Raw genomic sequence first — 14,403 nt, 5'->3', positions numbered from 1 at the left:
TTACTTCCATAACCTTTGACTCTGACTTCTAAATGCATCAGGGACCAGTGGGCTGTGAAATCACTTCCTCTGTTACCAGGTCAAGTGCTGCTGGGTGATGGCTTGGAACCACAATATGGAGGGACTGAGGAAGAGAGACGGATTCCACACAAAAAGGCAGCTTCTTGCCTTCTCACTGACCCTGGATTTTTAACTTTCAAAATAGATACTGGTAAGTCTTAATTCACTGCTATGGCTTCCAGGGGTCCTTTAGCTAGAACATACCTTCGGTAACATTAAAAAAAAAAAAAAAAGAATTCTCTGCTGATTTCACCTGAGATAGTTTTAAAGCAGGAGTGTCTGGGCCAGTAATAATGAGGACAAGACTGTTTCAGCTGAAGGCAAAAAAACAAAACAAAACAAAAAAATCTATTCCTGGCAATTATGTGAGTGTGAGAATCCAAATGCTGACAATAAGAAACGGGTAATTTTCTGTTCCATGTGTCAGCCCCAGCTAAGATGTGAAGTGTGCGGCGGGGGAGCAGTGGGGAAGGGCACGCAAGGAGAGCATTACCCCTTTTGAAGAAGATTATATTAGGATTAGTCACCATTACTTCACCACACCACATTTTGGCTCAATTTAACGGCAATAAGTAGAGGAATCATGGAGCATAAAGGGCCAGAGAAGTTCCAAGACCATCTCTCATCAAAGCCAGGAGCCTGGAAAGCAGCCGTCAAGCCCTCGTCTGTTCTGAAGTGTGTCTTGTTGCCCCAGCTCTCTGCTCCTCCGCTACCACAGGCACAAGAAGAACCCAAAACAGCATTACTGAAAATGCTAGCTGGTGGATAATCCTAGAAAAACTGTCAGTTCTAGAATAGTTCATTTATATCCTGATCCAGATTTTGGTGAAAGTGGTGGGTCCTCTTTTCACAGGACTCAGAGTATTTTATTTTTAACAAAAGAAGAAAAAACACATGTTTTACAATTGTGGGTTGTTTTCACAAGAATTATATCTTGAATCTTTAAGCGATTAAGAAATATACAATATTAGAAACTCCTTTTGTTCTCCAAATGTTTAACTCAGGAAGTTCACATCTCAGGAAATCACTCTAAAGAAAAGAAATGAATTTGATGTTAAAATCTTTTATTACAAAAGCATACAAGAGCCCAGTACGGTAGCCTAGTGGCAAAAGTCCTCACTTACATGCACAAGGATCCCATATGGGTGCCAGATCATGTTTTGGCTGCCCTGCTTCCCATCCAGCTCCCTGCTTGTGGCCTTGGAAAGCAGTCGAGGAAAACCCAAAACCTTGGGACCCTGCACCTGCAAGGGAGACCCTGAAGAAGTTCCTGGCTCCTGGCTTCAGATTGGCTCAGTTCCTGCATTTGCAGTCACTTGGGGAGTGAATCAGCTGATAGATCTTTATATCTCTCTCTGTCTCTCCCTCTGTCTGTATATCTGACTTTCCAATAAAAATAAATAAATCGTTAAATAATCAAGTATACTAAACAAGTATGTCATATCTCAATTGGATTCTAATGATTCATAGCAAAATGAAATTACTAATGGTACTGTTTTTTAAGATTTATTTATTTTTATTGGAAAGGCAGATATACAGAGAGGAGAAGAGACAGTAAGAAAGATCTTCTGTCCAATGATTCACTCCCCAAGTGAGCGCAACGGCTGATGCTATGCCGATCCGGAGCCAAGATCCAGGAACTTCTTCCAGGTCTCTCACACAGGTGCAGAGTCCCAAGGCTTTGGGCTGTCCTCGTCCTCACTGCTTTCCCAGGCCACAAGCAAGGAACTGGATGGGAAGTGGAGCTGCCGGGATTAGAGCCGGTGCTCATATGGGATCCCAGCGCGTTCAAGACAAGGACTTTAGCTGCTAGGCCATGGCACCGGGCCCATGTTCTAATCTTTAAAATAAACTCCTACTGGGCCCAGCATGGTGGCCTAGAGGCTTAAGTCCTTGCCTCGAAAGCTCCGGGATCCCATATGGGCACAAGTTCTAATCCCAGTGGCCCCGCTTCCTATCCAGCTCCCTGCTTGTGGCCTGGGAAAGCAGTTGAGGATGGCCCAAAGTCTTGGGATCCTGCACCCACGTGGGAGACCTGGAGGAAGTTCCTGGCTCCTGGCTTTGGTTCGGCTCAGCTCTGGCCATTGTGGCCACTTGGGGAGTGAATCAGTGTACAGAAATCCTTTCACTCTTCCTCTCTCTATGTATATCTGACTTTGCAATAAAGATAAATAAATCTTTAAAAATTAAATAAATAAAAGAAAATAAACTCCAGTCAATGAAGGACTCTGTTATATTTCTTTTCTTTGCAAACAAAACAGTCATCATGAAAACTACCAAGAAACTAAAATCATCACTTATAAAAACAAAAACAGGGACACTTGATCGTAAGAAAGAGCCTGTAGGGCCCATCAAGCAAGACCACAGAGCACCATTCTTTTCTATATTAGTATATGGAGGTCAAGCTCCCTGCTGCCACAGTGGTGTAACTACCACTTTCGTCTATGAGGAATGGTCCCCTACTCTGATAGCAATTCTCAGATTTCAGCCTATTTTTCTCTCATCATTATTTTTTCAATGTCTTACAAAGCCCTTTTGCTCATTTCATCTCAACCGCAGGAAGCTGAACACAGTGCCGTGTGGTTTCCAAGTTACAGCTACTCTGGCCTCTTTTTCTTGGATGGACATCGTTGGAGGTCCTGGCCCCAGGCAAATGCTGGGCTATTCTTCACATATCATCCCCAAGTATTAATTCTTTGTCCTTTGTAATCACTGAAGGAGAAGATTCAGATGTTGTTGCATACAACATAAAAGAAATCATCTGGGACTTAGGAGGCTTCTTTAAAAAAAAAAAAAAAAATATTGGGCCCGGCACGGTGGCGCAAGTGGTTAAAGGTCCTCGCCTTGCATGCCTGGGATCCCATATGGGCGCCGGTTCTAATCCCGGCAGCCCCGCTTCCCTTCCAGCTCCCTGCCTGTGGCCCGGGAAAGCAGTCGAGGACAGCCCAAAGCTTTGGGACCCTGCACCTGCGTGGGAGACCCGGAAGAGGCTCCTGGCTTCAGATCGGCATAGTATCGGCCCGTTGCGCTCACTTGGGGAGTGAATCATCGGATGGAAGACCTTCCTCTCTGTCTCTCCTCTCTGTATATCCACCTTTCCAATGAAAAAATAATAAAAATAAATCTTTAAAAAAAATATATTTTTATTGTAAATGCAGATCAGATTTACAGAGAGAAGCAGAGACAAAGGGAAAGATCTTCCATCCGCTGGTTCACTCCCCAAGTGGCCACAATGGCTGAAGCTGAGTCAACCTAAAGCCAGGAGCAGCAATTTCTTCTGGGTCTCCCACGTAGGTACAGGGTTCCAAGACTTTGGGCTGTCCTCCATTGCTTTCCCAGGCACCATTAGGGAGCTGAATTTGAAATAGAGCAGCTGGGATAGGAACTGGTCTCCATATGGGATCTTGGCACTTGCAAGGTAAGGATGTAACCACTGAGCCATTGCACCATGCCCAGGAGCCTTCTTTTCTAGTGTCCACTGGGATCTGACCTACAGAGCTCACAGTCTTGCAAATGTACACACAATATGGCCCCACCACTCGCAGTTTACCAATGATCCACATCTCATGCAACCACCATAGACTTGTGGCAGAACACCAACAGGGGGCGGCCCAAGAGAGCAAACACACTCACAGAAGAGTCTTGGGTAGAAAGCCCTTCCAGAAACAAGGTCCAAGAGTACTTTATTATTGTTAAGAACGAAATCACCCATAGTTAAAAGTATAAGATGGAAAGAGTGAAACAGAAGCATACAGCATACTTTAATTTTTATTTGTAAACTTTATTTACCTGGAATGGGGAGCTGGAGCCAGGAATCAAATCTTGGCACTCTGATGTGGGACACAGACATCTTTGTATTCATTTATTTTTATTGAAAAGGCAGAATTACAGAGAAGAAGAGACAGAGAGAAAGATCTTCCATCTGCTAGTTCACTCCCCAGTTGCCCACACAGCTGGAGCTGAGCTGATCTGAAGCAAGGAGCATCTTTCGAGTATCCCACTTGGGTGCAGGGACTCAAGTACATGGACCATCCTCTGTTGCTTTCCCAGGCCACAAGCAAGGTGCTGGACGGGAAGTGGAGCAGCCAGGACACAGACTGGAGCCCATATGGGATCCTGGCACTTGAAGGGGGAGGATTAGCCAAAGAAGCCACTGTACTGGATCCGGGACAGACACCTCAGCCTGCATCTTATCTGAACACATTTTCTTCTTTTTTTTAACTTTGCGTCTTGCTGTTTAAAGCCAACTCCAGTTTGTATTTCTCAACACAAAAGACCAACACAACATATCTTTGGAAATGATTTGGGGTTACCAGACAAGGCAAAGTAACAAACGCATAGTTTAGCTCAAAAAGGAAATTCAAGAATTGTAGAAACCATACACCCTGGAGGAGACCTCAAAATATTCTCTGGTTTTGGCTCCAGATGTTATCTGGCTAAGTGTCTTGGACTCACAAAAGAACACTGGCTTTTGAAATATTGCAGATGAGGCTTGATTCCTGATTCTAAGCCTTATTAGCTTGCAAGCTTTTAATCTTTAAGTTGAAGAGCCCCAATTTCCTCATCTGTAAAACAGAAACATTAATAGAACCTACCTCAAGAATATTAGTGGTTGAGACAAAGCATAAATTTAATGAAAACTGCCTATTATAATATATAATTATCCACAGCATACTATTTTTATTAGTGGGTAAGGTTTCAGTAAAACCCATTTTATAGATGAGGCAACTGAGGTCTAGATTTCAAAAATTTGCCCAAGGTTATAGAGGGAAAAACTCGCAGGGCTAGTGTAGTGGCATATCAGGTTAAACTTCTGTTTTGAGCATTAGCATCCTTTATGACTACCAGTTCAAGTCCCTACTGTTCTGCTTCCTGTCAAGCTCCTTGCTAATGGTCTGGGAAAGCAATGAAGGATGGCCCAAATGCTTGGGCCCCTGTACCCATGGTGGGAGATGAGGGAGAAGCTCCTGGCTCCTGGCTTCAGACTTTGCAGCCACGGCCATTGTAGTCACATGGGAGTGAGCCAGTGGATGGAAGATTCTCTCTGTCTCTCTCTTTCTCTCTCTCTCTCTCTCTCTCTCTCTGTTCTTCTCTCTGTAACTCTGCCTTTCAAATATAAAAGTAAAGAACTTAAAAAACAAGAACAAGAAATTCTTTTTCTTTTTTACTTCATTATTTTTCTCAAGGAATCAGTAAAAACTGAAGCCTAAATGAAACTAAATTCACAATCAAAGTAAAACCAGAATTTTGATTAGTCAGGTCTTCTTATCTACTAATTATAAGACTTTTCATTCTGTGCTATATCTACAACTTGCAAGTTCTTTTTCGTTTTAAGCTTTGGAAACTTTGATGCTGGTTTTCTTCTTGCTTCTCAAAATAACTAACCCAGGGCCAATCTCACGTCTTAGTTATAGAAGTGTCAAGAATGTGCCACTCACATATATTATGTAAGTTTCAGTTTCCTGGGGATAAAAACAGTTCACTTGGCAACTAGATTTCTATCAGTACTGTGAAAAAAACTTATGTATTAGTAAATAATAGTCATATATAGCTAACAGCATTCTGAAAGAACTATAAGCCTTACTGTTGATTCTCTAGAGTTCAGTATCAGTTACAAAAAACAGTGGGGTTTACTTTTGAAGTGCCAGACACACGGTATATACCTTCTTGTATAGCACAATACAGATTTTTACCAAAAAGAATCAAAGAGAAGAAAACACAAGAAAAGAGTACTCCTAATAGCCAGACCAAGAATAGCTTGAAATAAAGACACAGTCAGTAGATTTAACAAATAATTGACCCAACATTTATTACATTCTAAGTTTTGGGAACACAAAAATAAGAGAGAAATGACACTTATTCTCAAAGAATCAGTGAAACAGGAAAAAAGGCATATGAAGCAGATTGGCAAGGAAAGTAAAATGAAAAAAGTCCAGGAAGAAGTATGACCCCAAGAAGAGTCGCATTTCACTTGGCGAGGAGCCTCAAGAGAACTGGTACAGATTCAATGGCCCAGAAACTTGACCCCAGGCTTGTCAGTTCTGTAAAAGCAAGGGCGGCTATTCAACCTCAATCTATCTGCCCAGCTCAATTGTTCCAACCACACCATGTAAACAAGTAAGACTTCTTTCTCTTCAGAAGGCTGGGAGAAGAAACCAGTCTTTCTCCTGGAAAGCTTATTTTTCCAGGTAACTTTTTTCAATCCATGAGAAATTTACATTTCATCTGTAAGAACTCTAGTCCAGCAAAGTGAGAGTCAAATATTTCCCTAATAGCAACCCAACTTTTGGCCATTGGGATAGTGGTCTAATCTCCAAGGAGCCTCTAGAGTTAAGGAAAAACGGATCAACGTGACCCCAGGACGGTACACATGAAAGCGTGAAACGCCTTCAGTGGGAATCGATAGGCGGCGGTTCTTCTTTTAGAGCATTCCCAGTAAACCAGGAAAAAAAATAATAAAAAGGTTAAGCATCCAAATGATTATATATATGACATACTGTAACAACAACTAAGCTTCATTTTTTTAAAGCACATCCTTTTATGAAAGTGTTTTAAATAGATTATCTCGCTTGGTATACAGAATCTTAGTGATATACTAAAAGTAATTGGGAGTTCTGACTTTATACATCGCACCCAACATACTTAACACAGAGGCCTGACCCTTCCAAAGTATGACCTGGATGCTGTCCTGGAGATATCTATGAATCAGAAGTGATGGATATGCCTCTCCTCAGAAGAGAAACGCAGAGGAATAGCATCCTGCCCAACTCCAGGAGAAAATCCAGCTGTGAAAAATACAGGCTAGATGAACACCCTTCCTTTCTTCAGTTCTGGATAAAGGACTATTTTGACTATTTTGAATAAAGGACTATTTGACTATTTTGAATAGAAGAGAAAGTTTAAAATTTTAAAGGAATTTCAAAAAAACAGAATAGGTCAAATGGGCATTGTAACACTGCTGTAATCATGATCATTTACATGATATATCACTGGACAAAACAAGCTGTACCCAAGCCATGCTCCAAAACATGTGGGGGCAGCCCTCTACCAACCTACAAAAATGCAGCATTCACTGCCATGACATAACCCATGCTGTCCTGCTCTATTTTTCATGTACCCTTGCCGGCGCCCAAGCACCTCCTCTTGGCTCACTCTGCTTTCCAAGCATTCAGGTACTTACTATTCAGTGAAGAACCTGGCAATTCCATACTGGCTAATATCTTCCCTATTCTCCAGCAGCTGGCATACGGCATCCTCCACGTAAGTAAGGACATGTCGTTGTGCTGCAACAAAAAGTAAGACACACAGAGAGAGAGAGTGAGAGGTAATAAAAATTAGAAAAGTTCTTACCTCCCAGTAGGAGGGCATATAAATCACTCAAGATGCTGATTCTAATCTAGAAATTCCAGTGAACTGGAACATGCAAACAAACTTGCAGACCTAATGGAGCTGCTACAAAGAGTAGAAATGGGACTTGATACAGAATATGATCTACTGACACCTCATTGTCACCCTCAACCTCTCTATCTTCACCTTGATAATGAGGATGGGGGCCCAGTGTGATTCCTTAGAGGCTAAACTCCTCACCTTCCATGCACTGGGATACCATATAGATGCCAGGTCATACTCCAGCTGCTCTACTTCCCATCCAGCTTGTGGTCTGGGAAAGCAGTTGAGGACGGCCCTAAGCTTTGAAACCCTGTACCCATGTGGGACCTGGAAGAAGTCCCTGGCTCCTGGCTTCGAATTGGCTCAGCTCCAGCCATTGAAGCCATTTGGGAAGTGAACCAGTGGATGAAAGATGTTTCTTTCTCTCTGTAAATCTGACTTTCCAATAAAAATAACAGTAAATAAGTCTTTTTTTAAAAAATGAGGGTGTGTTAAAAGAGAAGCTTTGGCATTATTTAGCAGATACTCCGGGGAGCTCTTTTCTGTACACCGCCTTCTATCCCTTTCCATTCTGCACATCTAAGATATTTCTGCCTAGGGAGTTAGTGCATCCGTCCCTGACACATGGATGATGTGATCATAAAGCAAATTCAGTTCCTTGAATTACAGAAAAGTCACTGAAAATGTTTAACAACTATACAAATTTTACTAGTAATGTACACAAAAATGATTAACCTTGGTAAATAATAACACCATTAAATCTGTGTGGCTTGATTTATTGGTCTCATGTTTTCTACATTGGTTATGATTGAAAAATGCGTGTATTAATCATGGGCTTAAATCAAGAGTGTGAGTGTTGGAATTAGACAGACATGCATTTGAACCACAGCTCTGTCTCTGAGAGCTTAATCTTAGCCAGTTCATTAATCTGCACCTGTTCTCTTCTGTGTCCCACATGGAAAGTATGTGTAGAAAGTAATAAACAGCATAAATCTTAAAAAGAAAAAAAGGGGGGGGGCGGTGTCATACCTATTGGCTAAAGCCCTCACCTTGCATGCTCTGGGATCCCATATGGGCGCCTGTTCTAATCACAGCAGCCCTGCTTCTCATCTAGCTCCCTGCTTGTGGCCTAGGAAAGCAGTCAAGGATGGCCCAAGGCCTTGGAACCCTGCACCCTCATGGGAGACCCATTTTTATGGGATCCCAGTTTCGGATTGGCGCAGCACCGGCCGTTGCGGTCATTTGGAGCATGAATCATCGAACGGAAGATCTTCCTCTCTGTCTCTCCTCTCTGTATATTTGACTTTGCAATAAAAATAAACAAATCTTTAAAAATAAAATAAAATAACTTCTTTAAAAATAAAATAAATATTTTTTGAAAAAAGTAATAAATAATTCTACCTAATTCTCAAAGTATGGTCAATCAATTCCTTGATCTGAATCACCTCAGATACCATGTTAAAATGCCGATGTTTAACCAGCACCATCTCAAATTTAGGATGCTTAATATTCTAACCGGAACCAGTAATTTTATCAAGTATTACTGGTGCACCTGTTTCTTTTATATTTCTTTCTTTTTCATTTCCTTTATTTATTTATATATATTTTTTTTAGTTTCCAGGAGTTAGAAACTCCATCTGGGCATCCTTATACGTGTGGTAAGGAAACAAGCATTGTAGCCATCAGCGGCTGCCTTGCAAGGTCTTGCGTTTGCAAGAATCTGGTCTGGAAGTGAAGCTGACTCAAAACCAGCCACTGTGATAGGGAATACAAGCATCGCAAGCAACAACTTAACCACGGTGCCACAATACCCACCCCGGGTGCTTCTCATGTAGCCTGAAGTTTCAGTTCATTGGTTAAGAAATTGAGCCAGAGATAGGACTTGGATTCTCAGTCTCACAATTCCCTGACCATGTGACCTTAAGCAAATTTCCTCATTTGGAAATGTGGGTAATAATCCTTCTTTATCTACCCTATAGTGTTATGAGGATTAAATACATGTGTGCAGAATACCACAGTGCCTGGTACATAGTACATGCTTGCTAACACCTTTTCTTTAAAAAGATTTTATTTTTATTGGAAAGCCTTTTTAAAAATATTTTTATATAAAAATGTTTTTAATTTTTGAAATTTATTTAAAATTATTCTTTACCTAAAAATTTTTATTTTTATGGGATCCCGGCACATGCAAGGCCACTAGGCCACCGTGCTGGGCCCATGCCCCACCTTTTCTTAAAAGCCCGTCTCAAACAGGCAGTGGGGATTCACTTCAGCAGGAAACATAGGCCAGGACTCCTCGTACATCAAAAAATGCTTCTTTCTCTTTGCTGATTCCATCTTTGGTATAACACGTGCATCCCAGCATACCTTACCTAGACGCTTCCAATTCACATTCCCTTTTTACCACCCAAAAGTTTATAAAAATACTTTCTCGTGGAAACAGATTTTTTTTTTAACGTAACGAATATTTTGCTAAAAAAAAATTCCACAAAATCGCTGCCAAGGTACACATCTTTCTCTTTTGTAGTTTCATTCATAAGCGAAATACAGAGTAATCAGCTAAACATGGGTGCTTCAATAAAGTACTCCCCAAGTCTGGTAAGTTTTAGTGAAGCTCAGAAAGTTACCTACCAGGCTGAATTCAAGAGTCTTCGTTTGACAACACTGACCTCAGTGAGCCAAGATTTTACACCTTTGCACCAGCCCAAAGTCCAGAAGTAAGACATGCTAACATTCCAGGATTTGTTCTATCTGCGTACTTACCACAGCTAACAATTACCAACCACTGCAAATCCTCACCCCCTTCTCCCAGCAGAAGAGATGTGAGAATAAAATCAGTGCTTCATTAACTCAACAGTTCATCTAACCAGAGAACTGACTTTTTTTTTAAGAAACGGCCAAAACTGACAGTGAAGCTGAGATAACACATACAGATTTCTGACATTAATTGCTATTTTTCAAGGTACCAATCATTATGATGAAGCATATGTCAAAAGGGGGCCGGGGGTGGGGGGCGGCCACACTGACTCTAGAATCAGCTCTATTTTCACCTCTGTATTCCCCTTCCTTTCTTCTACCGGCTCAACGTGATCTTACAAAAGGATTGCCTGCTGGCCTTTCATGACTTACAGTCTAGCTAGGGCTAGTACAGAATTTTGTCCTGTTTGATGACAGAAATAAAAGACCTGTACTTAGAAGCAAATCCTGCTGCTTTTACTCCCTGGCTCCAGAAACTAAAAAGTCAATGTGAAAGCCCTGTACAGGAGAAATGCTTTCAGAGCCTTTGATATCAAAGCACTTTCGTCCTCCTAGAGAAAAACAGAACAATTTTATTAAAAAAAAAAAAAAAAAACAGACTTTGCACCAGAAAGCAGCAAAACCATATCTGTTTATCTGCAAATCACACTTAGTTGTAAATAATAACATCGCCATTTTTGAGCCCCTTCCCAACATGTCAGATATTGTGTTAACTGTTTCACACACATTATTTAATCCTCATAAAATCTTAGGATAAGTATTTTTATAGTTCTATTTTATAAATGAGAAAACTGATCCTCACAGAATTAAAGTAATTTGCTCAAGATTTCACAGCTAGTAGGTGGAGACACCAAAATTAAAACAAGGCTTGGGCCTGGCATGATAGCCTAATGGCTAGAGTCCTCGCCTTGCACACGCCGGGATCCCATGTGAGTGCCAGTTCGTGCCCTGGCTACTACAGCTGCCCGCTTGTGGCCTGGGAGGGCAGTAGCTCTGGGATCCTGCACCTGTGTCTGAAGAGTCTCCTGGCTCCTGGCTTCAGAACAGCTCAGCTCTAGCCACTGTGGCCATTTGGGCAGTAGACCAGTGAATGGAAGATCTTCCTCTCTGTCTCTCCTTCTCTTTGTATATCTGCTTATCCAATAAAAGATAAATAAATCATTTTTTAAAAAACCAGACTTGTCTAATAATTAAAATCTCACGCTCCTAACACACAGCTTCATTAATGTATTTTAAATAGGTGCAAACGTTAATCTTCATGTGACGCTGAGCACCAAAGCAGCAACATATATTGAAAGTAAAATGATTTATGAGATGAGGCTCATTGGTGTCCTTGTGGATTTGTCTGTCTGTCCTACTACCTGCATGCCAATTCACAGTTGTGTGAAGTTATAACTTATCCTCAAATTTCAAGGGTTTTTGTTTTGTTTTGTTTTTTTTAGATTTTTTTAAACAGAACCACCCCGGGATAAAGTATTCACCCTACCCATTTTAGTTCACAAAGAGGAAACAGAACCTCCCAGTGCTGTTTTTTAATCTGTAAGTGGAAGGAAGGAGGTAAGTGCCACCTCCCCTCTCCCAAGCGTAGAGAGAAAAGTTGCTCCAGGCAGAGAGGTTCACACTCACTAACAGCCAAGCTGGAAGCTCTCTAATTGCAGTTCAGTGGTGACGTCCTTCACCTGCAGCTCTCCGTCAGGTCCCTGTTCCCTCGGTGGCTAAGTGTACCACCCAACCCTGGAAAATCCTTACAGTTTATCAAATTTTAATGAGGCACAAGTTCAAAGCTTTCGCCTGGCAATAAAACACGGAGAGTGTCATTTTATATTATTTTTTAAATGCAAAGGAATAGGCTTTAATTTATGTGAATGATTAAAGAATAAAAACAGCACACCTGCACCCCCGGAGGGCAAAGATATGTGGGCACCTTAGCTGCCCTCCTGGCAGAGGAAAAGTGCTTAAGCTGGCTTTTCCTTTTTGCTTTGGCGTGACTTCCACAACAAGCTCAGGATTAAGTTTTCTAATGTCTACAAATACGGCTGTATTGTCCCTAAACCTTACACATCTTGCTTAGATGTCTGAGATAAGCATTTAGAACTTGGGCATGCTGTGCTGAGCAATCTAAGCGACATCTAAGTGAACAACACACAAGCCTTATTTGAATTAGCATGTGAAACCAATCCAAAATCAAAACCTTGGTTCTACTGACTCGCCCTCAGCCACTCCTGCTTTAAAATAGCTATGACATTAGGAAGTTTTATGTCTATAATATAAACTACATTTTTGGAGAACACTGGATATACACCAAAGGTAACATACTAATGGATTACATTATTGCTGCATATTAACTCAGCAGATTAAAACTGCATAACAATTCACTGCAATGTTTAAGAACACAGGCTCTTGAATCAGGCAAACACCCTGCTAATTCACATAGATGTTTGGCACACAGTAAGTGCCCAAATGTATACTAACCTCTATTCATTTGTTTTAAAGTTCTGCTCATCCAACCAAGAGTAAAAAATATAGTCAAGAATTCTTGGGCTTTATAAAGCTCTACACCTGTAATATATATAATCACACACTCATTTTAGCTATAGCCTTTAAACTTGCATGAAGCCTTCCCTTATTAACTACTAATGACCCAGGGAGCCCTAATTTATATGGGGAAAGTCCAAAACTATTTCTTTTTACTCTCGTCCCAAGCATAAATACCATCAAAGTATTAGCTGTTTATTTCATAGTTAAATTATAGAGGGTCTCATTTGAAAATTTTTGCTTGAGGCATCTAGAAATTCCACCTACATTAGTTAGACCATTTAAAAATACTATTTAATATAGAATTTTGATATAATGAATGAGGGCCTCCATGGTGACACAGAAGGTTGTTACAATTCATGATGCCAACATTCCGGATGGGTGCTAGTTCCTGTCCTGGCTGCCCCACATCTAATTCAGCTTCCTGACTTGGGGAAAGTAGCAGAAGATGGTCCAAATGCTGGGGCCGCTTCCTCCCATGTGAGAGGATCGGATGAAACTCCCGGCTTCCGCCTGGTCCAATCCTGGCCGTGTAGCGATCTAAGGAATAAATCATGAATGGAAGATGCTTTTCTCTTCCTCTCTCTCTCTTATCTCTTCCTCTTTCTCTATAATTCTGATTTTCAAATGAAAGAGTAAACAAATAAGTCTCACCAGAAAAATATTCATGAGTTACTATGTGATATTAATAGATACACACAAATAATACCAGTGTAAAGTAAAAAACATGTGTCTGTGTGTGTGGAGACAGTTTGGTCTGTGAGGCCTTTGAGATTCAGATGCTAGCTGAATCTCATGAATGTCTACTGAACTAAATTAAAACTATTTTCTAAGGTAAGCAAGATTTTTAACCAACAACAACCCATCATGTAAGCTTGTTTAGAAGTTCCAAGTTCAATATCACTTATAAATCATTATTATAATCTAGTATTTGATCTTGTGAGGTACAAATAGACAGCTTACTAGTTTAAAAAGTTACTAGACTTCTAAAATTAATTATTTACATCCCCCATCATTACTGATTTGTCCTGGTCCAAAGACACAGTGTATTCTGGTGAAACATTTTACCATCCATACAAAACCATCTTTGATCTTAGACCACACTAGATCAATTTCCCTTGACCTAGAGGGATGGGGAAATGAAAAACACACACAAAAAAGAAAAAAAAATCAGACTAGACGATTTAATTCTTATAAAACCTAATGAAGTCAGTTAATAGCCTTTTTTGAGGCACAGAGAAACTGCCCAAAGACTAACAAATGCCTGAATTAGTATTTAGATTTAGGTTAGACCCCCGTACCCATCCACCTACCCACCTCACAACTCCTCAATGAAAACAGAAAGCAAAGCAGACCAAGGAAAGTCCAAAAGCCTACACAATGTCCCATATTATACTGTGTTATCTAGAAACTGTAGACTTTTCACTGTTAGTACTAGGAAAAAAGTTAAAATTGGTAAATTAGGCAAAGTACTGGCATGATCTTTAAATTGGCAAGAATGTTAATTTCTCATTAGAAACGTGATGCTTTTTAAAGATACAAACATATAGAAAGAGCTAAAGCCTTATCTTGGGTTGGTTGCACAGAAAATGAATGTTATCAGTTTGAGATTAACACTTTAAAAATTATATACATATACAGCTTATCAGCTATTGTTTTTAA

At 40.6% G+C, this 14,403-nt stretch overlaps 1 protein-coding gene across 2 annotated transcripts in view; it reads right to left on the bottom strand.

The window, feature by feature from the left end:
- Positions 1-14,403, bottom strand: part of CUNH11orf49 (chromosome unknown C11orf49 homolog) — a 201,143-nt gene that overhangs the window by 151,537 nt on the left and 35,203 nt on the right. Inside the window, exon 2 of one of the 2 annotated variants that reach the window (XM_040980204.1) lies at positions 7,241-7,343. The exons of the other annotated variant lie outside the window; for it this stretch is intronic. Within the exon in view, the coding sequence (XP_040836138.1) occupies positions 7,241-7,343 (103 nt within the window). The remainder of the gene's footprint in view (positions 1-7,240; positions 7,344-14,403) is intronic. 2 annotated transcript variants of the gene reach the window in all.

The sequence above is a fragment of the Ochotona curzoniae genome, unplaced genomic scaffold, assembly GCF_017591425.1.
Source record: "Ochotona curzoniae isolate NIBS_2020 unplaced genomic scaffold, NIBS_Ocur_1.0 contig_3432, whole genome shotgun sequence".
In the NCBI taxonomy this organism is placed as follows: Eukaryota; Metazoa; Chordata; class Mammalia; order Lagomorpha; family Ochotonidae; genus Ochotona; species Ochotona curzoniae.
This window is presented reverse-complemented; position numbering and strand designations above follow the sequence as displayed.